Source organism: Prinia subflava, chromosome 2 (assembly GCF_021018805.1).
Source record: "Prinia subflava isolate CZ2003 ecotype Zambia chromosome 2, Cam_Psub_1.2, whole genome shotgun sequence".
NCBI lineage: Eukaryota > Metazoa > Chordata > Aves > Passeriformes > Cisticolidae > Prinia > Prinia subflava.
Window position 1 is genome coordinate 92,952,797 of NC_086248.1, and position 25,208 is coordinate 92,978,004.

At 41.8% G+C, this 25,208-nt stretch overlaps 1 protein-coding gene across 1 annotated transcript in view; it reads right to left on the reverse strand.

The window, feature by feature from the left end:
• The window catches only part of PTPN14 (protein tyrosine phosphatase non-receptor type 14), a 108,620-nt gene that overhangs the window by 57,126 nt on the left and 26,286 nt on the right, over positions 1-25,208 (reverse strand). Inside the window, exons 2-3 of the mRNA XM_063391031.1 lie at positions 13,742-14,056; positions 6,937-7,106 (exon numbers count right to left, since the gene is read on the reverse strand). Of these exons, the coding sequence (XP_063247101.1) occupies positions 6,937-7,106; positions 13,742-13,915 (344 nt within the window). The 5' untranslated portion in view covers positions 13,916-14,056. The remainder of the gene's footprint in view (positions 1-6,936; positions 7,107-13,741; positions 14,057-25,208) is intronic.

Below are 25,208 nucleotides of genomic sequence, written 5' to 3' on the forward strand. Positions count from 1 at the left end.
TCTTTCCAGCTGGGCAAGCCACACAGCTGTTCCTGGTGCCAAGAGGGAGGGCTGTGTGTCAGGGCCTTTCCTGCGTGCTGTGGGCAGAGCTGATCAGCATGAGCACCGGAGCCATGACACTTCCCAGAAAAGCAGCAATGAGTGCAATCACTTTTCTGGAAACTGCATAGCCTGCCTCCAGATAAGATCTTTCCAAGACAGCAGGCATGCTCCAAAAACACGTGCTGGTGAGTACACCGTAAGCACGAACTGACAAGGGCTCCTAGGAGGAGACAAATTCGGACAAGGCAGTGAGACTCCTGCTGCCTGAAAGCTAAACTTTTTTTCACTCTGTTACACACTAGTAACACTGAAGAGCTAAACTCTGACTTCAATCTCCAGGTGTAAGAGACCAAACTCTGGACTTTTTTTGTTTTAAACACTCCACCTTCCCATTTGCCATGTATCACTCAGTTCTCTCTCATTTACCAATCCACTCAGCTAAAGCATGAATCTGTCTTCTCCTCCCATCCTGCATGCTGTTTTTCTGTACTTTCATAGAATACTTTTAAAGTGTCAGTACATTTTTGAGGACCATTGCCATTAAAAAAAATCCTACAGTCGATCTGTGGTGTAGTAACAAGCACGGCCACACAATCAGTCAGAGTCCTGGCTTCAAGCAAGCACAGTCCAGGATGTCTGGAACAAATCTGATTGTACACATTGTGCTGTTTTTTCCAGCACAGTGTGATATTCAAAATAATTATTTTGGACAATGAAGCCAAACCAACTACCATGAGCTCAAAAGTACACACAGAGACTTCTGCAGGCACAAGCTGCAGGTGTGACCAACCATGAAAAGTAAAGCAGCCTCATGTACTTGTCACAGGTAAATGTTACATCCTTAACAGCCAAGAGAGTTCCACTTCACTGAGCTTGCCACAAAACCAGGCTAGCACAAGAGGATATGTGATATCCAGCCTTAACACAGAAATTAAAAGCACAGTGTAAGGAGCACTAACTAGCAGAAAAGACAGCAGTGACTGGTAGAAATCTGCAGCTGATCAGACTTGTATTAAAAGCTAGCTACACAGGAGGATGTGAAACCTTAGCTGTTTTTTTTAAAAAAAAAAAAAAGCACAGCAGACTAAAAGCAAAGATAAGGTCAAGTAAGCCAGACATCTAACTAGGACTTTTTTCAGGGGAAGGCAAAAAGTCCAGTATTTGTTAAAATAGACTTGCAAAAACATTTTTCCCTGTAACTATGAAGCACTCAAACACTAATTTTTCCCCTCTACTTTATTTCCACACGATTTAAAAATTCATATAGTCCTAGGAATCTGTACCTCTTTATGCTTTAGAAGAACTTCTATTTAAAAGGTCTTCACCTAACACTCGTAGAAAAAACAAAGAAAGGGAAAGGCTGGGAACAGTGAAGAGGAAATATTTCCTTAAAAGACAACCAAAAAAACAGCTACAAGAAATGGTGAAGAAAAGGGTATGGGAGCAAAATATCAAGGAAAATAAATATTTACTTAGTTAAAAGAGGGTAAGTCTGAGGCTGAATTTCCACAGACCGTCCAGAAAAGAAGCCTGGGAGCTACAGGCTCTAATTTTCCACCTGCGAACACACTCATTCCCACACTTGGCAGGTGCAGCCACCCCATTCCAAACACTGTTTCCTTTCACAGGATAGCTGCACAGCACGTTCTTCTGGGGAAATGCAGGGCTGACAGCTGAACTTGGGGCAGAAGCTCAGTGCAGCACACTGCTGATGCTGGAACATGTCCCCCCTAGAGAGCTGTGCATGCCAGATCTCGCATGCAGAGCACCAGGGGACCCAGCTCCATGGGGGCACCCATGCTAGGAACTGCTCTCACTTCCCAGGATTATGTCCCAGTCTGCAATAGCACAAAAGCCACTGGATACTACTGAGTACAGAGCAACTAGCAAGATACTGAAAACTTCTTCCAGGAAAGGAAAAAGAAAACCAGACCAAAGCACACCTTTATTCCTTCACAGGAGGCACAGCAGTATCACATGCTAAGAAAGAGATACTGTGGGGAGCAAAATGTGACTTCAGTTTTCCCTTAGAACTGTGGGAAGGGGAGAAAAGAAAAAGGTCCTGGATTGTCTGATAATTGTGCAGAAAGCAGCATCGCACCCACATTTTCAGAAAGCCACAAGAGTGTGTGGGTTCTCTGTTTTTGGAACAAGAGCACAGTGAAAGCAAGCTTGTTTACTTTAGACACTGTACAAAGACTTTTTTTTAAAATAAATGCTTGAAAGGATGCCTCCTCTCTGAGGAGTTAGCAGAAAATAAAAGGCAGATTTATATGTCTAATCTATGCAAATATCTACTCTACAGGGCATCACAAAGACTGCTTTATATCAGACAGTATGCAGATCCCAGGTGCTTTAAATATGCCAAAAGCAAGTGCAGCATCTCCATCTGCAATGGCTGCTCACTGAGAACAGCTGGATCACTAAAAAGAGGTTGTCTAAGTAGCCTTCCATGAAAAATGCTTTTTGCTAATGTGCCAATCCCCATACTCCCACCCAAATTACTCACTGGATCTGAAGAGGGTTTTTTTGTTGTTTGTTTGTTTGTTTTGCTTTTAAAATTCTCTTTATAAGAAATTCTTCTAGAAGTTTTCAAATTGTAGAAATAATAACATGGTGAAAACTCTTAGTGACAACTTAAGGAATTATCATGGGGTTTTAATTAATCTGTGAAAATGGAAAACATCTGTGGGACTGGAGACCACTAGAATGCCATGACCAGTGGCCAGGGAAATGCTGGAGTCACTGCGATCATGGAAGAGACAGGATTAATACCAGGGAATATATGGGAGCCTCAGTTCAAGAGGAAAAAAAATGGAGTAGAACGGGTAGGGAAATAAGAGGTCTAGAGGGTAGGAAATAGCATTCCTAGGAGAAGGCTTAATGCCAAGAATACAATGCTATTGCACTGAAAGTATGGCATAGCAATAATATTTATGTCATGGCCACTACCAGAAAGAAAAAACAGGTATTCTACAGGTATTCTACAACGGGTGCCTGCTTTCTGTATGTTTCCCTGGGACATCCTTGGGAAGAATTCATCACAGGTCAGGAAACATGACCAGCCTGAGTAGCCCCAGCATTTGCATTCAAAACCACAAATTGAACAAGACTGACAATGTCCTGCAGGTGCTTCTTACCCTGTCCCAGTGATTAACTTCGTCCAAAGAGAAAAAACACTCTACACCACTAATATTTTCATCTTTAAGCAAGTGTCGGTTTTGGAACAAAGAATGAAAGAACTGCAAGCCAGAGTCAGATCTGACCTACTAAAACAATTAGTGTGCTCCCCAGAGTACTCTTGTCATCTTTTCTTGCAGGTCTCAGAGGTTGGCTTCAAAGAGCTTAAGGGCTAAATAAACTGCTCTAGCAGTCTTTCTTTTCGTTTTCTTTACCACAGGCTCTCATATTATCAGAAACACCTCTTACAAACTAACTCCAGGCATCCCACATGAAGACATGGCAGTATGTGTGTTTGTAAGACATGTGCCTGCAGCCCCATAGGCCCTAAATAACCAGCTACATGGCCAGCCCAGGTAACCTACTCACCCACTCAGCATCAATCCATAATTTGAGATCATGGGGTCATCTGGGCACAAACTGAAATACCGGGCACTTCTTCTAAACATAAACTCCCTTCTTTATTGCAAGGGTGACTGAATAGATTTCCCAGAGTAAGAAGGGAATCTCTCTTTCCATGGATATATTCCATACCCAATGGGAAATGGTCCTAGAGCAGTCTTCTCTAGTTGGCCTTGCTCTGAGCAGACAGTCTCGAGATACCTTCCAACCTCAACCATTCTGCAACTGCTGCTTGCATTTCACTTCAGTGACTCATCTGACCTTCCCACACTGTGACACCTGTGAGGACAGCACTGACTTCTCACTGCTGCTATTCCACTCCTCTCCCAGCATGTCTCATGTGGACAGGCTTCCTTTGAGTCTGCCCAGCACTGGGACACAGTGCTCAGAGCAGTGTTACTCACTTTTACTTCTGTCTCCACGCTCGGCTTGTCAATACAGGAGGTTACCAGAGAAGCCACCAAGAGCTCCTGATCAATACCAACATCTGCAAGCAGTTAAAATCCAGGTGCCCGGAGGCATAATTAGCATTTTCTACTTCCAGCAGTAATGATAAGATGTAAAGGAGTTATGATTTTATAAATACTGTCCTGTTGGTATCAGGATTCTTCCTGTTGGTCCCAACCACCAAACAACAGCCAAACACAAAATGGTTCACATGTTATTTTGAAGAGATTTTTCAAATAAAATTATTAAGGAACACTATCTCAGAGCCAGTGACCAACACCCTAAGTAATGCTCCTCACAACCAACAGAGCCTAAAGACTTGCACCATTTTTCCTTTTTGCAATGACAGTATGTGAGGCACAGGAGACTGAAGTCACTGGAAACAGGAAGGAATATTCAGTTTGGTGACAAATTTCTCAAAACCAGCTATCAAGTCTATAATCCAGATCAGAGGCAGAGTAAACCAGCTCAGGAAACCAACTCCCTATTTTTTGAATACTTGTGCACTATGTCAGTGTTTGCTGAAGCATTCTCAGAAGACTTCATCATCTTCAAGGAATATTCACCAACCCTGGAAACCCTGGAGTCTACAATTAACTAAAAGCTTGCTGCTGAGAGATGGGTTTCACCTCCAACTCCAAACACAGGCAGGCAAGCTCAGGGCTGGAGGTGTTTCCACTTAGAGAAGGTTACAGAGGTGACAGATCCACTGCTGGCAGTACTGTCACCACCTCTGCATCTTCGGCCTTTGGTGGTGGTTGTGTTTTGGGGTTGGGTTTGTTTGCGGTGATTCTGCAGCCTCCCAGAAGGGGATGAAGTGTCTCATCACAAGGTCTGCATTTCAGGCAGATGTGTCACTTGTACTAATTATAAATGAAATATGTAGTCACTGAGTGGGTGAGATCAGTGTCTACCTCAACATCACATGTAACCATATCATGATCAAGTCTAATCCTAGAAGCAGCCAGCATCAAAATAAAAACAAATGTTGAATCAATTTACCAAGAGCCAAAAAAACCCCTATAAGCCCAAATCCATCTGTGCATCTAATCAGGTTTTAAACTAAGCCTTTCTGTGCCAGTTGTTTCAGAAGAATCCTCCAGGTCCCCATTGTTGCCTCAAACATGAATCTACCTATTGCACAGTTGAAGGTTTGCTGCCATCACACCACCTATGGTGCAGCCATTCCACTCCATGGAACAAGCTAACAAATATTAACAGGCTGTTCTATATCTGAAATCCTCTAGTAAAGTGCTGGCTTTGCTGCACACCTTTAAAGAAACATAAAAGGCACTTATAAGACTCTGCAGCTTATGCTATCAATCACTTCAGAAAGAAAAACAATTCAGCAGCCACTCCAATTGAGAGTGCTGTGAAGTTCAATTGTCACTGAAATGCTTTGTTATTACCAACCTGGGCAGAATGAGCAAATATACCTCTGCAGGTGAGCTATGAATGAGCAATCAGCACTGCAGGCTGCAGCTTGAAGAGATTATAGCATCCAAGTAGCTACAATGCTTCCTTGCACACAACTAGGCCAGGACTGGGCTGACAAATTGAGCAACACAACACTTCAGACGTTCCGTCTGCACGTTAAAATAATTCTGAAGGAAAAGGTAGTGAGGCTTCCCTCTCCCAGTGTGTACAAGGCAGGAACACACAGATACAGACAAGCATCAGTGTTTGGTCTGTTCTCAGAGAAACTGAAGTTTTATGATGCTTTTATCCCACTCCTTGGCAAGAATTCAGCACACACAGTCATCAAGGGATGGCTTGACAGCTGCCATTTCAAGACAACTTTTTCATATCCTACCAACGCCAACTCTCCAGTTCAGTGTCAAATAAAGATCCTTTAAAATACACAATCTGCAACATAAAAAATTGCTTCATATCCTGCACGCCTTCTACAATTAAGGCCATTCTTTCTTCACTATTTATATAATTTTTCCTAGCTATTATGACCATGTGGTGAATTCCAGGTTTTTAGAAACAGCAGGTTTTTTCCAGCGGCAAGGCTTCTGCCTTCACCCACTTATTCCAGGCTTTAGCTCTAGTTGTGCTGATACAACTTTGCTCAGACTACATAAATAAAACAATTTTGGTTAAAAAGAAAACAATTCCACTCCTTTTTAGGTGAGGTGGGCTTTTTTCTCCTCACTCTCTTTTTGTATTATTAAATTTCAATACAGCACAGATGTGCAAAAACCACACAGTGATGTGGTTTACAAAAATAGCCCCTCAAAACAGTTGCATTGTTACAACTGCAGCACAGGGCTCTGGATAAAAGAATAATTCCCACTGAAGTTGTTTGCAAAGGTACGCCCTGATCGTAATTAAAGGACTAATGCCCTCTTTAAAAGTTTTAATCTTTTTGTGAAGCATGAGGGAAAATCAAGAGTGGGATGAGCAAAACTTGGGGAAAAAAAATGCCAAAGTTCACTTTCACAAAAGCACACGTAGGCTTAAGAATAATAACCTAAACTCTTATATAGAGTTCCTTTGCCTGTGGCTTCCTTTTCATCAGTAGAAAGTTGCAGAAGAAAAACCATGGTCACCATGCTCCTTTTTAAATTTTATGTCAGATTGTTAATCATATAACTTTTACTCCCATTTTTTTCCCCTGCAGTTGGTCATGCACAATCATTCAGTGAGACAGCTTTTGGGGTTTCTTTTCCCTTCTCAAGCAGACATAATCAAGTAGTGACTTCTCCCATTTTTTCCTATTTGGGCAATCATCAGGAAAGGAAATAACCTGAGCAAACACTCCATGCTACAAACAGAGCAACTGTTTCTCTGAGATGCTCTATCACAATCCCATTCTCTCCCAGCTCTACCACAATGCTGTGAACAGAGAAAAGCACGTACCTTGTTACCTCCTGCTGCAGTCGGGAAACACTGGGCACATAGAACATCACCCCAAAGAAAAGCAAAGGCTCATTGGCAAATTTGTCCAGCTGCTTCTTCAGAGGCTTTTCCAGTTCAACCCAGCGGTCTTGCTGGCTCTTGCTGAGAAACCAAAGGCCGAAGTAGTGAGTCTAGAGAAAGAAACACATGAGTGTCAGTTTACCTTTGCCAGCTAGATCACTCACACAATGTCACAGATGCAAGTAAGAACAGATGGCATTGTGTACATTTCCCCATATGCAAAATCAGAGTAATTTCTTTTTTACTGCCCTTTTTTGCATGACATTTTGAAGACAATGACAAATTAATATTGTAATATACTTCACAGATCTCTGTCTGCCTCCTACAATCTCTCCCAAATGCATATGGAAGAGCTCTACCTGACACTGTGGCACAGGTGACATAAATGATTTACAGAAAGTGCCCGAGTCTTTGTTTTCTTCAGGGACACCTGTGCTTTGTGAACAGACAGCAAACACTAAGTCTGAATTAAAGTGCAAAAGCTTCATGAGACTTTGGATCAGGCCCACTGCACACAAAGGACAAGGACTCTTCCAACTAAAAAAAAAAAGAATGCAAACCCATATGCATATGTCAAAATATATCTACCAATACCAGAACCATTTACCCAACACAGAATTGTTTACTCTTGTTTTTTTTTTTTAATGCACACACAAGGTTTTATGATGGAGAAGTACCCATTTAGAATGTGCATATCACACACAAGTTGTTTGCTCCAGGCTCTAGAGAAATACCAGGTTGGAAACCTCGGCTGTTTCCTGCCCAGTGTGAACCTCAATGGCTGCAGCAGTTACTGTATGAGCCACATGGGACTGCTGCTGGTGAAGAGGAATTAACACACAGCAGTGCTCAGAACTAGAGCTACAAAGTGGCAATAAAGCAGCTGAAGGAATAGCAAATCCATCTTGAAGGATTTTATTGAAAAGCACTTAACCATCAAGTACTATGACTACACATCTGAAGAAAAAGTGAAAAGCATGGTAGCAGACAAATTGCAGATGTTAAACTTTGCAAAATCCAACACGAACAGCCGTTTTCATTCTAGTAGGGATGTTTGTATAAAAACCATTGCACACACCAGGACTTAGCACACAACACAAGGGCAAGTAATACAATACCAAAAATTTTAAATGTTTACAAATGCCAACAAACCAGCAGAGGAAACACTGCTCCAACTGCTTTATAGCTGAGGGCATGCAAGAATCATGCAAAACTCTGAATGGGAGCACAGGTGTCCTTACTTTAGGGTCTTGTTACATACACATTTTCAACTTTGGACAACATCCAGACTAACTAATTCAACTGGATTCCTCAATTAAGCCTGACAAACAGCTTGAGCACTGCTTAGACTGGTACAGTGAAGCAAACTTGCTCTTTTGTAGTATTTCTTCCTAGAAATTAAACGTATCTTCAATAAATCAGTGAATCAATCTATCTATCTAGGGCACAAATAAATCAAGAAGTCAGCATCTCCCACAGGATAAACTTCAAACAAAACTAACCTCACACATGGTCACAAAACTAACCTCACACCTGATGTGTTTCTACTCTCCTTTTGTAGTCACTAGTGGATAAAAAGTTCTTTCTGATGAGTTCACCATGGTAGTAATTAGATTAAAATGAAGGTGGGAGGGACAGTGGAGGCAGCAGAGAAAAGGAATTAATGTGAAGGCAGAAAAAACCAGTGATTTTACCACCTCTTAAGGGAAACTCTTTAACACACTTGGAAATCTGCAGGGCACGTCATCCTCAGCAAGAAACAGCACGGAGATGTGAAAACAGAGCTTCCATACAACTTGAAAAAGTGAACATTTACAATACCTAGAACCCAAATTCGAAGTGTGAAGTACTTGTAAAACATCTTTCAAGAATGATGAAAGAAGATTTGGACTCTGGAGTCTAAAAGAGTTATTCAAGGAATTAAAGTATTGCAATTAAACAGCTCGAATGAGCACAGTCCTTCCCCTTTGAGTGGGGGCTGGGAGACAGCACAAGTTCAGATTTGCTACAGTAGAAAGGCTCTTCAAGTACTGAATCCAGAAGCAATTCCAAGGAACAAGAAGGAAATGAAATACAGTGTTGAAGCTTCTAGATTACAGCAGGTATTGTGGAGCAAACGCAGCAGCACACATTTTGCACAACTAAAAGATAATTTCCCAGGAAAGTAGCCTGGAGAGGATCAAGCTACTGCAGCTGAAGCACAGGAATTGATTGCAGAGCAGAGCTCATGTCACAGATTCATGCACTTTGGAGAGACAACCCCCACAGTTATTTGAACATCAGCTCCCTGTTGCCAGCAACTGTACTTCTTGAAAATGTAATGTGTTTTTTAAGAGCCCACAGTGGAGAACTTCTGTAGCCACTACCATGCATGCCTGAAGAGACCCTCCCCCTAGGAATATCCCGAAGTAATCCCCAGAAAGGGACAGGAGCATGTGGGACTGGAAATGGCTGGGCCATCAAGTTCAGAATGCTATGAGAAGGCATTTGGCTCTCCAGAAGGCAAGTTATGCCATGCTCTCCAGTCCACAAAGCACCCTAAAAATTAGTTGAGGTTATCAAAAAATGGGATCGTCTATCTAAAAGCAGCATATTGAAAACTAGGTTGATTCCAAAAGCTGGTCTGTTTGTCCATCTGCCCAGAGTGAACCACTGACTTCACTCTGAGTGCCATGGAATCAGTATCTACTGTCAGAGCTGTCAGGCTCTGAAGTAACAAATATTGCCCTTGAGGCTTTTAAAATTTGCCTTACCTACCACTCATGGCTTCATGTGTGGTACCAGGAAATGGTTTACACTCCTCCAGGAGCTGTGGTCCTTTGCTAAAGCAGCAAACAAGGACCAGAGCACTTGGGTGCCCTAATGAAAAGGTGATTCTCAAAATAGGGTAAGTAAGAACACCGGACATAAAAAACTGCACTGAGAAGTCTTAAAATGGGTGACACTACAGCTGCCAGTTCAGAAGGCAACCTATTTGTTTTGGACTTGGCCTTACCCATCCTCCCAAGTCCAGAACTACCCCTGTCTTTACATTGGGCCAAACAAGGAGAATTGTCAACCTCAGGAGATGATAGAAAATTACTAAACCAGCAAATGTCGTTCTAAAACATTCATCAAGCCCAGCTCAATGTTTGTTAAAGCATCTGGTTAAGTAGCCAACTAAATATTTATCCTTGAGAAAGAGATGGAGTCCCAGCTCCTCCAGGCAAAAAACATTAGGCCCTGCTATCCCAGGGCAGTTGAACAGAGGGGTTGGTGCCATTTACAGCAGCCAATTACTCACAGAAGGTCTTTTGTCCAAGCACTGCCTGAATCCCATCTCGGCTTTGCTGGCAAGAGGAGTCAAACCAAGCCACACTTGGAGGCAACCTGGCTGCAAAACCCCTGGTTTTCGTTGTGCCTAAAAGAAAGGGGCCCCTTCTGGGGTGGTAAAGTAAAGGTCAGAACGGCAGCAAAAGGCCACCTCTGCACAGTGGGCAGCATCTGCCTGTGGCTCACCAGCCTCCTGCTTTGGTTTGGGGAGTACAGGATCACAGTGATGGACACACCATTGTGAAACGTAGCTCACAAGAATAATTTTGGTCGGAAAGAACCTTCTTGCTCTCTCCTCCACTTACAATACATCAGAGCATACCACCTTTAAACATTTTAGCACTCTAGAAAGTGAATTAAAAAGAACAAAAAGGAGAAGGAAACATGAAGACTCAACAAATTTGTACAGATTACTCTGCTACTTCAAGCAGGTTCACTTAGTCTGGAAGTGGACTGGAAAAATGCCATCATATTAGGGAAAAAAGTCTTTCTATAATCTGTGCACATACATACAAGATTATAAAATGGCATTTTTTGACCTTGTCTTTCCTCTCCCTTCCTCACCTCTTCTCATCTTTACCTTTTACATAATGCTGGAATAAGAGCTCATTTTACTGGAACCGGTAACTGTTCAAGTAGAAGACCTGGTGCATTGTCAAGAGCTTTGCTGAAAAGGATAAAACCAGATTTTACAGTAGTTACATGGCTCCACTTTCTACTGACCTATTCCTGAACCCTGAGTCAGTCAGGCAGGGAGTTGCATTCCCCAGAGATCAAATAGAAATATGCATAATCCATTAGATACTGTTTTTCAGTCATGTGTGGTATGATCGACAGTCCCTCACAACAAGGCATAATCTTAAAGAGTTCTGCTTTTTAGCAGGAAAGGTTTGGACAGTTTTTTGTTTATTTATAAGAAATTAGATTGAGTGAGACATGGATGCGTTCCCAACTTGAAGGTAAAAGTTGTGGTACAACTGGGATTTATTTAAACATAAGACCAAACTGAGGTATTACCTGGGACTGCACGGAGGAGACAAACAGGATTTTAGCACTGTTGTGTTAGCACAGGATTTAATGAAGGTTGGCTTATCCTTACTTGTACATAACAGTTTGCAAATCAGGATTTCTAAGAAAGGGTACATGCCAGCTGCAGTTTTTGCTGCATTCAGGGAATTTTAAAAGTCTCTCTCTGATATGAATGCATGCAAGTATTTTTGCCTCAGTATACTTAACAGGCTTCTCTACTCGGTTATCCAGTCGCACAAATCTTGTAGAAATTTGAGCTTTGTGAAAATATTTTTGACCCTTCTGTGGAATTCATCTGGACAGTGAGTCCAAAAACTATGGTAAACCTAGAGAAGAAAGGGGACAGTCATCAATTTACTTCATCATCCTCACAAACAGTGATGGGAAGACTACAGGGGCAGAAGAAGAATTGAATTTGGGGTCTGAAAAAAGAACAGCACCAGGCACCTCCAAGCTTGCTAGCTCCAATTATTCCACATCCAAGGAGCAAAAGAGGATACAGGGAGACCCTCTCAGAGCTGAAAGAGGTAGGTAATTCTCCCCTTGAAAAAACCCCAAAACACCCACTTCTGTCAAAAAATGCTGTACTGTTGAAATCTGAACTTTACAAAACCAGTTCAACGTTGCCAAAACCTTATTTAGAAAAAAAAGCAGGGAGGGTGATGAAAGAAGGGGAATGCGTTCCAACAACATCAAAGCATTCTCTTCTATGTTGTTAAAATATTTTTTTATCTTGAAACACAAACTTCTTTGTGCTGACATATTTCTTTTTGCATGACAGAAACAATTTTGAAAATTAAAAAAACCCAAAGCAATAGAAAACCCCCATAGAACTGAACACTGACCAAAACAGCTTCCCTTGCTACTCTACTGTCTAATTTCATTTCTCTGGAAAATTTGGGAACTTCAGGCTTTGTTCCAAAGTGGAATAAAACACGTTCTGAAATCATAGAATGCTTTGTGGAAAAGAACACTAACCCACTGACAGAGCTATTGTTTGCAAATGCAGGTGGACCTCCAGAGAGAATCAGGAGGCCCCAGACCTCTGCTGCACGGATAGATAAGCTCACAAGGAACATGAGGGGAAGCACTTCATTTAATTCACTGCTTTCTGCATTGGAAGGAAAGAGAGAAGTCAGGTTGTTCCCTAAGGACACCTTAGGGCATCACCCACAGAAAGAAAAAAGAAGGGAAAAATTATTTATTGATAAATCATCATCTCTATAAGTAAAGGGGGGGGGAGAAGATTCTACTAAAATTCATTGGAAAAAAAAAAAGGCCACAAAACCAACCAACAAACAAACAAAAATAGCCCCCCAAAAAACCAAACACCCAAGTATGAAAAATGCTATGCAATATTCCCTCTGCCCCGTTCCTGCCTGCACATTCTCCAACCTATTCTGAACATACACACATAGAGTGAGAGTCTACTCCCATTCTTTATCTTAAAAAAGAAAAAGAGTAAAAAGGAATTTTGTTTAGTTTTCAGATATTGTAGTTATTTGTATGTTATCCCCCACTACCATGGGACAACTGCATAAGACACTGCAATATTTTTAATTTCCCAGCTGTGCTTACAGAAAGTATCAGCCAGGACAGTCAGATGATAAAGCAACTTCCAGCCAATGGTTTTCCACTGATGATTTGCAGAAGTGTAGAAGCATGTGGGGTACACACAGGGAGCCCACAGGAGGTAAGAAAAGTCAGTCCATTTGTGCCATGCACATTGGAGAGGTATTTCTATAAAGGATTCAGCACTGAAAAACTAAACTCTTCAGCAAGAAGTAAAAAATAAAGGATTTCAGTCTTGAATAAAGATTTGTTTCTTCGACCTTTCCAGAAGCATTGGGAATGCAAAAGAAGCCTTTCAGGATTTCAGATGTGAAATATTAAACAAAAGAAAAGGAAGAAAAAACCCACCCTGCTCCAGCTGTTCCTAGTACAACAGAACTGTTAGTTGTTACTGCTGCCTACTTCAGTTTTATAGTACCAAGAGTTGTTACTATCTGAAGGAGGATGTTTAAAAGCCTGTAGTCTCCTTCCCAGTTGTGTAACTCAGCCCATGGGTGCTGGTGAAACCAGGGTTACATTCAGAAAAAAGTTACTGTAACTTGTCCCTTGGCATCCCAGCTCAAAGAAGTAACACGCACGGCTTTCTAAGAAAAGAAACTCCGTGTTGCAGAGGGCTCTGGAAGCTGTGATGGATGAGCCCAGAGCCCCGAGCGCCGTCCCGCCGGCAGTGTTCACGCAATCACAGCGTGTCTGTCCAGACTCCAGCCGCTGATCGCATCTGGCCAGCCCTGCGAGCAGCGTGACTCAGGCGCGCAGGCTGCCCGAGCTACAAACGCGCCCAATTCGGCGGTGACAGATGGTGACAGCCCGCTCCTTCCCGGGCCACCCTTACCTCGCGTAACTCCAGCCTCTGAGCCACGGCCTCCAGGCACTCCTGGCCGGTGCTCTCCACGGACAGGGTGCACTCGATCACGTTGCTGTCCAGCAGGCGGATGCGGGTCACGAAGCAGTTCTTGCTGAGCACGTTGTAGCGCCGGGTCCGCCGCAGCTTGAGCCCGAAGGGCATGGCTGCGGCCTGGGGCCCTTCCCGGGCTCTTCCCGCGGCTAGCAGCGCTCCCGGCCCGCCTCCGAGGTTCCTTCAGCTGCCACTGCTCCCCTCCAGAAGCGGAGGGAGCTGTCCATTCCTGGGGCAAGCTCCGAGGGATTCCTGCAAAACACACGCAAGTGAGCAGACTGAAGTGTGACACCGGCTGCTCCTGAAGTTCGGTGAGAAAGAAAAAAAGTTTAAGAGTCGCATTTAAAACCATAAAATAAACACCTCCAGAGGCAGGATTGCCAGGCACTTACTACAGATCCCAAATGAACGCCTTATACAACAAATCTTCCAAAATAGTGTTTTGGCGCTGAATTTAAAGCACGGATTTAATTGCAAAGCTGTTCTTTGAGAGGCTCAGTACAAACAGCAACTCTACAAGGGCACTCATCCAGAGGTGCTAACTCTCCCACCATTACCCCCCGCCACAGGGGTCTATAACATAATCTCCGAGTTTTCATTCCCTCGGGCCACGTTTGAAAACTAGTTTAAAAAGCTAAGGAACAGAGGCATTGAAAAGAGGTGCGATCTCGAAAGAAGAAAGGCTGGCTGCAGTTCGCAGGAAATGCAGGCACTCAGCACCTCCGAAGAAAATCAAACCTAAAATGTGCATGTGAAAAGCAAGAAGCACCCGAGCCATTTGAGAGGAGCCTCCTCTGAGGCTCCATCCCTCGCGTTTTGCCGGCTGCCAGCTCCAAAGCAATTCCGCAAATCGCCCTTCTGGGGGGAATGAGTAATGGCAGGAACGCGGCTGCCAGAGACCAGGGCAACTCCGAGTGGGAGGAGGAGAACTCATATTCCAGATAATGTTTCTAACCAGTACTCCCAAAATTTATCGGGGATATATGCAACTGCTGAACCAAATCACAAAGTAGACAAAAGAACTAGAGATGCAGAAGTAATGACATTTAAGAAGTTATGATCCTCACCTGCAAGAACCGCTTCTTTTAAAGTGAAACAAACCAAAAAAAAATTAGTTAAGAGCAGGTTCAAGCTAAACTAAAACAAAGCATTTGCACTGACATAATCAGCTCTAAAGTGCCTCTTTCCATGTGCTGAGAGGAATTAAGCAAATACCAAATTACTTGCTACCAGGTCTTCCTGGTTTTGTTTGAATATTCTGGAGCAAAAAGTAGAGGAACACTAATGGTGGCATTTAAGAGTCCATTTCTCTTAACCACTAGTACTGCAAATGAAAAATTAGATCCCATTTCCTCACTTCTTAAGAGAAGCAAGGGAAGGCACTGCCAGCAGAGTATGCATCATTGGAATGCATCAGCTGAGTGTGACATTTCAAACAGAGTGCATTGCCCACACCTATCCCTTGGCACAGAACTGCATGAATCAGTTATTTTCACTTTTTACTGAATTTAGTTGCTATGGAGATTATTAAAAGCTGCCCAATTGACTACAGTGGTTATCACTACACCAGAAAAATAACTATCACATTTTTACATGAAGTCTATTTTCCAAAGCCAGTGTAACTTGACATTTATTAGGGAGTTAGAGCAACACAAACAAAACAAATTTTAAAAAAACCCCATACAAATGGAAAACCACTGGTTAGGTGTGTGACTAGCCTGGTAGTCTACCAGCATCACCAGAGAAAAGCCTAGAGACTGAGAAGGAGCACTTCTACTTCACTGAAATGCAAACAGACCTATCAAATTAGCTGCTGTGGTTTAATCTCCCATTTTTAGCTTTCATGGGTACAGACATAGTGTATTATTTTCACCTAATTGCATGAGAGAGCTGTTATACCTTGCACCACTCTAACATCAGAAGCCATCAGAGACATATAAACACATCCTCACAACAATCTGATGAGGTAGGGACATCAAGACTCATAGAAAAGGAATTGAAACAAACATTCACCAGCTTGTCCAACACTGCTCAGAAGAATGGCTGCAGAGCTTGTACTAAACCGTGCAGGACGGGCTACTGCTGTAACCCATGGCCAGCCACTTGCCAACTTCTGCCTGAATCTGAAGAATGAAAGGAAATTACAGAGAGGGAAGGGTGTGGAGGACTAGATCTCGTCAAGAACAGCATTTTTGTTCAGTCTCTGGCTTCGCAGATTATTTTAAGCTAGACATATGCAGAGTTTTAACTAGCCAATTCAATTTCAAAAAAGACTTTTATCTTTCATTACTGTTAGTTGCACACATTTCCTTGCAGAGCATGAGCCATTCTCTGTACAGTAATTGTACAGTTAGCAGTAGCCTAAGAATGAAATCAATGTTAGTTAAAGAACCCCAAGTGTTTGGCCTTGCTGTCCAGGTACAGCTACAGCCTCACAAGCCGAAGGTGTGTGTGCAAACACACTGTTCTGGAACGAACACATCAGCTCCTGTATACCAGAAATGTCAACATGGATTGGACAGTAACTGCTCTAGGCTGGATCATACACTCAGGTAAACAAGGCCAGTATTTCCCCCGCTTTTCAAAAGTGGAAAAGGAACAGGAGTTTTCCCTTAATTCTGCTGAATTAGTTCCCTTAATTGCTTTTTTATTTAACTTAAATATAGATGTGAATGCCCAATGACATCTTTCTCATATGAAAGGTCACACTTATATTAGTTTCCAGTTAAAGAATTAAATGAGATGGCAAGGCTGGAAACACTTTAAACCAGCTCAGATTTGCCCAGCTTGTAAAAACTATTAATTCTCAAATCATTGCAGGTGTCTGAGTTTTCTGTTTACACATATCCTGGATGTCTGACCAACTTCTCACTGGGTTTTCTGTTAAGGTTACTCAGTAAGATCTCAAAGACCAGGCACCTAAAGGTGAACTAGGTTCTTCAATGTTTTTACACCATCTTAAAAGCATCAGGAGCATTCATTTTTACTCATGCTTATTTTGTAGATGACTGAAAAAAAGATGCCATTGAGAGATAGGAATGTTTTGGTCTTCCAAATGAAGGATTATTCTGTTACAGGATCTCTTTTCCCCATTTAAAGGTTGCCTGGGAGAAGCAATGTCCCTAACAAAGTCATCCCAACTGTGCAGGAATTCATAACACTCCCCTCCTCAAACTCACACTTCCACTTAAAATAAAACCAAACCAGTAAAACTAATGCAAACCTATAAACAGCTTATCAGCTAACCATGAAGGGCACTGCTCCAGTCACTGGGCATTCTCCCGCTTTCTTAAATTTATTTGAAAGCCAGAAGTGAAGAAAAACTTATAAATAATTAAAGGCCAATATAACTCTCAGGACATTTCCAAGTAGGTGACTCTCTCCTCTATTACAGACAACAGGTACAGACTGTACTACATTCAAAGGAGCACAAAAAAAGAGTAAATATCATCTGATCTGAAATGCACTTAAAGCAGAACGCTTTCCTTCACTTTGTTTGCTTTTGTAGGTAATTTCTGAAACTCCAGGAAGAAAGCAATCATGTCAAGCTGCAGCCTGTGTTTACCAACAGCAGCTGGCAGCCCTCCAGCACTGCTGGCACCGCAGGAGCAGCAGCACACCTAAGGGAAGTATGTAACCCTGGGCTGGGCAGAGACCGCAGCACGGCAGCTGCAAGGGTGTGCTGGCCTGCACTTCAGGGAAGGGTAAAAATAACAGTGCAGGGGAGACGAGGCCTGAAACCATCCATCTCCATCCAGCTGAGTTGTGTGTAGAGGAGGGGATTCCTCTCCCTATGAAACAGCTTTCTCTCCCTTGAGTGCTCTCATGGGAGCGCTTCATGCAGGTAGAGCACAGCAAGGAATATTTCTGTGCCTAGCAAGGTGCCTGTATAGCAACCAGTTACAGGTGGAAGTCCCTTTAAGCCTGATAAACTCTCAGGACTCAAATTCATCTCTGGGCAGACGAAAGGGGGTTTTAACCCTTACATAATAACAAGTCTTCTGCTGCAAGGCCACTGTCTTCAACTACTTGTTTATACAGTCCCTGGTGAGATATAGGCCTCATCTTCAGGCATTTAAATCTCCTTAAAAATTCTTGCAGGCAGGAATTTAAACATTTCCCTAATCCAAACAGTAATGAAACTATTAACACTCTCACCTCTACATTCTGGAAAAGGAATCAAATTACAGTTTCATTTAATTTTTGTAACTAATACTCTATGCAGAACTTTTAGAGCCTGTAAGCATCTGGTGATCCCATACCTGTGTGCACGAGCAGATGCCAAGGCTCCTCCAGGACACTGAACTCAGAAGACAACTGCCACTGTTACTACTGCTGTGAGTCATCAGACAACAATACACAGCGGCCAAACAGCAAAAAAAAAAATCTCAGTTAACATTTCTGCTTTCCCAGTCCAATCACAGCTTTCCCTTTTCCAGGAAAACTTGCATTCTCCATCAGATCCATCTCTGCTGTAACAGATCTTTTTTGACCTAAGTTGTTGTGTGTTTTCACTGTATCAACCTTGGGTCAGCTTCTGGTTTCAGTTGTCAAAAAAAAAAAAAAAAAAAAACCACACACACACACAAACCCCAAAAACAAAGCAAAAAAACATAGAGAGGTTTAAATAAAGTCAAAATAGCAACTTCAATTCAGACCAGTTAGAATTCTGCCTTTCCTCTCCTTTGGGGCAGTACCTAAGAGAATACATACTCAATAATTCTGAGGCACATAGAGATGCACCACTTGTTATTCCTTCCTTGCCTCCCCTGCTAAAGTACCACACTTTTAGTGTAAACAGACTTTTTTTTGCATCCACAGAACTATGCAGTTTTGTGGGTACAGATCTGTCAGGCAGCTTTTAAGTCCTCTTCTGTGACAAGGTCCAGAGGTACCAAGTGTTTCTATAGGCTCTAGTAAGAGTGGGTCCAACGAAGTTCCCATCGCAGACAAGATGTGAACTTCCCAAACTGCAAATTAGCACCTTACCCATTACTTCCTTACTTAGCACTCCAGAATACCCACAGCAATTCAATAGGTCTTTCTAAGGCAACTACTGCTGGAGAGCTCTTTTTGGGGTAGTCTAAGCACTCAAGTTAGGAGTAACATCTGCATAAAGTGACATACCTACATGATGCTTGCATTGCCATTGTGATCAGTTTTAATCCACATCATATCAGTAATGAAGGTGGAGTTACCACTCCCCTTGTAGAACTTTGTGTTCTAAAGTTAAAAAATAAAACAAAAACAACCTACCAAATGAAAATGTCAGACTCCAGTACTTTTCCCTTCCAAATAGGAAATGCTGCCTGTCCATGCCAAATTTCTGCAGCAGATCCACCTCTCTGTCATTGCAGGATTTAGGTCTGCAGGGTACAGCAGTTAACCATTTACAACCCTCTCACACCTTGGCTATGTTATTGCAAGACCTCAAATTAGACACAGCCAAGAGCCTGGATGGCACCTGTCCAAGGATGCAGTTTTGTACCTGAGGCAATCTCACTTAAGAGCTCCCTTCTGCCAGGAATGGAGAGAGGTCCTGATCTCCCTCCCTTAATTCCAGAGCACATTACAACTTGTCTTGTGTCAGCTCTGAAAGTTTGCTGGAACCCCCTCTTGGTTTAGCCACTTCACCTCCCTAACTTAGAAAGACTATATATGATCCTTTTCAGCTTGATTAGTGAGTTTAGACAGCTCACAGCAGAACCCAGTAGCTCATCTAGCAGAGGGAAGAAAAAAACACACAGCTCAGAGAAGGAACAATGAGAGCAATTCCGCCTTAACTGGCAGCAGTTGGTCAGGTCTGGAGAGCAGTTTGTGAAATCACAGCCCAAGGAAGGCTCCTGGTCTCAGCAAATAACAAAGCTCCCCAGAACACATCTCCATAATTCCTGTATTACAAAGCTATGCTGGAATCATAGTTGCTTTATCTGAAATAACCAGTTGATTCCAATTGCACTAATTTTTTTTGTTCTCCTCCCCTCCAAAACACAGCATTATGTAATTGAATGTCTATATGAGGAGTTAATAGTGCAACACCTCTATGTGTTATATTTTCTGCATGGGACAAGCCATTCAGAAGAGGAGAAGCAAGACCAAGACCAGCATTCTGATATTTTGGCACATCTTTCTTTCAGACCTGGTACAACAACTGGTCTGTAAGTGCCTTCAGAAAATGCACAAGGTCCTGCAACTTAAATTTTCACTGAGCACTTCCTAGCAATCAAAGATCAGGAAAGCCTAACCATTATTATAAGGGTCAACCATTTAAAATCCACTACAATCAAGTGACTTAAAAATGTCTGAGAATATTTGACAGGATTCTTCACCTTTTGTCCCTATTTTACCCCTACTGACTACAATCAGTAGCAGCATAGTAGTAGTGCCATTTACTTTTCCTCCTAGTTTGTTAGCTTTCTAAAGGTTTTCGACTCCTACAGGCCAGGGATTTTTAAGAGGTTACGTTTCCTGCTAAATGTGATTGATGGGCACCCAAAAACATTATAAAAACAATGAATGATACGCTTATTAAAAACCACTGAAAAACTTCTTACAGCATGTTTCATTATTCTCTCATGTTACAAAGACAGACATGAGTAAAACTAAGAAGTTCTAGACACAAGATAACATGAAGAGCAGAATCAATAGCTCCAACAGATCCAAGTATTAGACAGGGGGTAAAATTATATATCTCAGAGCATTCTCACTAGTTAAACATCCACTAGCACAAACTGGTGCCAGCTGGTGTATAATTTTAAACAATGCAATAAGAACTTAATTAAAAAGAAAGACACAATAGTTCAAATCACCTATCCTGCTGTAATGAAAAAATATCTATCCTCAAGAGGTGGCTGCAGTTTCACTTCTGTACTGGTTTTGAAATGCAGCAGTTACAAGAGAGCACTTGGAGATCAGGAAGCAAATAGCCACACTGCTGATGAGACTGAAAGATCTGCCTGCAGCTCATGACATGGCTCTGGGGTCAGATGGAGACTGGAAGCTGCCTACCTGGATACCCACAATGCTGCTCTCAGCTGAGATCCTGCTGGGGAGGTGTGTTACTGCAGCAAAATATGGTCTTATGCATTTAATTAAGGTGTGATATTTCTGCTCCTGTCTTTCTTCTGATTTTAAAATGGCTTATGCAAGTGAGTTTTTGCAATTTCTGCTTAGTGGTAATGCTTGTGTACCTTCCATTCTTCTTCATTTTTTAAAATATCTTTCTATCTGTATATGGAAGATGGTAAAGTCTTTCAAATAAAGAGAAACTGGGAAAACATGGGTTATTACTACAGATTTCCAAAATGTATCACTTACCTCCAACTCTTGCAAAAGTCAAAAAGGTATTTGTTTCATATAAGGAGGTTGCAACATACGTGCATTCCTTGGCCCACCAGGAAAGGTTTTCTTAATATGTACAGCTGGGGGAGAGGGCAAAGATCAACAAGAAGCACTGAATTTGCAACCTCTCAAATGTTAACAATGTGGTGGCCACTCTGAACTGCCAACCTGCCCTTCTCCTTACAGGAACAAAATCCAGTCCTGCTCCCACTGATGTCAGTAACAAGACTGGCACCAAGTGAAGCTAGATCCATGCCTGCAGACTTGCAGAATAAAACTTTGTTCAGTTTCCTGAAGTTTAGGACAATGGTTTACTCTCCTGGAGAGGCTCAATTAGTCCCATTCAGTATTAGGTGACGAACAGAGATACTGCAGTGGAGGAGAACTGGCTGCAGGTAAGCAATGAGAGCCAAGAGTGATGGGGTGAAGAAAAAGAAGAGGGGGAGAGAGAGAAGAAAGTAAAGTTAGAAAAGCATGCACACTGTCAATCCCAAACCACAACCAGGCACATTTAGTTACACAAGCAGATACTTCACACAAGATCATAACATGAACTTTTGAACTTGCACGGAAAAATGCCTCTCTGCTACTTAATGCATTAAAACATGAATGCTGCAAAATGCTGAAAAAAATCCTCCTTTGTATCAAAGGAGGATTATATTGTGGGCACATGCATGAAGAAAGCAAATCTGTTATCTTTACTGAATATAGGCCCTGATGTAAATCAGAGAGCCACAGCCTGTGAATAACTGCATTTGTTTCAACAGCAAAACACCTCATCTGAAATACAGAATAGCTGCCGGAAATGAGCTAATGGTACTTTGCTTTCTGTATTAAAGGATTATTTTCCAATGCCCACTGTGTGGGCTTAAACACTAGACTGAAACAGTCAAAATACTTAGAAGTAAGATTTATGGCTAAAAAGGGGGAGGGTAGGGGGGAACCTTCTTTGAAGTGATTGACTTCTTTGACCGGTGTCTCAGAATTACAAGGCTACAAAAGAACCCCTCTCTGTGAGCAGCCCCCTGCATTCTTCCTTCATCTTTGTGGCAGATCAAATTGATAAACAAGATTTGAAAACACTTACCTGAAAATCATAGTGCTGGATAGCACATAGTAACTGAGATACTATGAGCAACAAATGTCTTTTTATTTTCTAATAGGTTTTAACAGAAAAACTCTTATACCTCAAACACTACTTCAGCCATCAACATTAATCTTTCAGCACTACTATGTTTTCCAAAATGTTTCAAATGAGCATGAGAGAAAAGTCAGGAGTTTACTTTCACAGCATTCCAAAAAGTGTTGCTAATGCCATTGACAGAGGAAGAAATTGTACCAACTTTCTTTCATTGTTCAAAAGTAAAATTTTCCTTTTTCAGTTGCAGCAGTGCTGTAATAGATTGGTTTAGACTGGCTGCTTATTTTCTCTAACATATTACTTGTCATTAATTCTACTCAAGAGAACAGCTTTGTGCTGAAGGCTAGTAAAACTGAATTAGTTTTGGAGTGCAAAACATGTTACAGTGGGTTTATACACAAGCCTACTGTAATAAATTCTAAAAACTGTGGCATGCCATTCTTTGTTCACCTTTCAAACAGTGCTTTGATAATCACTTTACAACCTTTCACCATAAGTCTGCACAAAATACTCACCCTTTAACATATGGTGATAGCTTTATTTGGAATCATATCTGAGGTTATCAGCTTTTAATGAGATTATTGCCTGATTCTTGTTAACCACCCCTGTTAGAGAAAGTAGTTGCTTTGTAACACTTCAGAATGAAAAACTGCTTTGCAGAAAATTTTACTTTGTCACTGAAAAGAGCTGAAAAGAAATTCTTCTTTAAAATTAACCATCTCTATTTCTTGCTCAGATTAATCAATTTTTATGCTAACATTTTAGCATACAATTGGAGCAATAAAGGTCAAAATTGACTTGTAAGCTTATGATCCTCTGTAGCTCCTGTAGTAGACCTTGTATATTAAAATGAAGACTTTGTATATTAAAATGGAGAGAGACAAAAACCATCAAAACAGAACATTAACATTTTCATGTTTTGCTGTTCTTTACAAGCAATTCAGCTTTGAAACACAGGAGTTAGTCTGAATTTAGTTCTCAAATGAAAAGCAGCAAGGTTATTCTAAATTTAAATTGCACAATTTATTAAAATAGCCTGGATCTAAGCCCAACTTGCACAAAATCAAAACACCTTCTATGCAACCACAGGTGGGTGTATTTATTGTGTGTTCATATCAAAGTGGCACAAATAGGCCTTTGATCCACTGGATCCACTGCAGTGGCCATTGAAGTTCTTCAGGCAAGAAAAAGACTATATATAGGTTATGTAAGTTTATTTTCTTCTAAGTACAAAACATAAACACTAAAAGAGAAGAAGGTGGAGCAAAAAAAATAATAATTAAACAGTCTCTCTGTTTGCATCAGGTGATATATCTGTTACCACATAACTGGACTCACAGAAGTCTAAGATGATGAGGTATCCCTAAGACTTACTCTCAGTTTAACTGCAACACAGAGAGAAGCAAGAGAAGAAAGAGGGAACAAAAATTAAAAGTGGAGAAAGCCCGTATGGTACAGCCCTCCCTGTAATCCTGTTCCTGGTTAGCAAGTTGGAACGATTTCATTTCTCTGACTTGAAGCCTGATATTCACATTCCTCTGTGGCTTAATGTGGACAGCAACTACAGATTGCACTCATGTCTTAAAGGAGCTAAATGATTTAGCACAGCAAGCCCACAAACTGCAAGAGGGATAGCAAAAAACCTTAAATTCCCATCCACTTTGAAGAAAAAGGAAAAGGAAATATCCATTATCAGTTCCTAGTTCTGTTGCAAAGTGGGCAATGCTGTGTGGATGTAGTGATGCCTTTACTAAAAGTTGGTAAAATCCATCCTTGGCTGTTGGGAAGACACTCAGGCCTCCTGAAGTGCTGTGAAGTGTGGCCACCACTCCTGGGAAATCAAACAACCTGTACCAACACACTGTGGGACTGAGACAAATCTCCAGCTTCAGCCTTTTTAAAACCAGTGCAGAGTGGCAACAGGCTGAACAGAAATGAAATGGCAAAGGTGTGACACCAGCGTGCATTTCATTCAACAATTTCCCACAAAGACAAGCCTGTGCTAACACGAATTCCTACAGTCATTGAATAGAATGTTGCTGTATGTGATGAAAGAAATGGAGCAGACCAAACCACGCCTGATGCTGTCTCACAGCAACACCCACTGCCCAAGAGACCCCAGTGTCAGTGGGAAGGCAAAGGCAAATGCTCTCCCCCAAAGCGGCCATAGCTCTGCAATTCCTCCCAAGCTGTTTATTTATTGCTGCTAAAGTTCAGCATTCCCATTTACAGATGCAAAGTTCTGGGTCAAACTTGCCAAGAATTAACTGGCCTGCCTTTTTTATAAAATTATTAGCTGGCCTTTTGAAAGAGTTACTAAGGACCAAAGGGTCACAGGGTAATTATTTACAGAATGGATGCCAGGGATGAAGTGACAGATAAAGCCATTACAAAGATCATGCAGAGTAAAGAATGAGAAATTCCTGCAATTTATTGTCTGTCACTGTGAAGTGTGATTCAGAGATAGCACCAGCTCTGCTCTTTCCTCTTTATAGTGATTGACTATGACTCAAGACCTTTAATTCTCCATTTTCAACTTCATACTGGATCCACTCAAGAAGGTAAAAAAAGATGAAATCAAGCTCGCCACACAGTAGATAGACATCATGAAGAAGTGATGTTGCCTTGCTTTGGTTTGGAAGGTAACCAGCCCAGCTGAGACAGAAATGAAGTGTTCCCTTTCAGCTAAATAGAAGCTGTGGTTGCAGTACAAACCACCGCCTTCAGCATGAGGAGGGTTTACAACCTGCTCTTCTGGGAGGGCGACTGGAGGCAGCACGGTTCGGCCACGAGTCTCTAAGAGGGAACAGGATCACTGCAGAAGAGTTTTAAGAATCCTTGTGAAAGACAGAACAGCTTGTATCTTCCCCAGCCACTCCCCCACTGCAGAATACAGGACACTGAGTCCAGAAGCATTTTCAG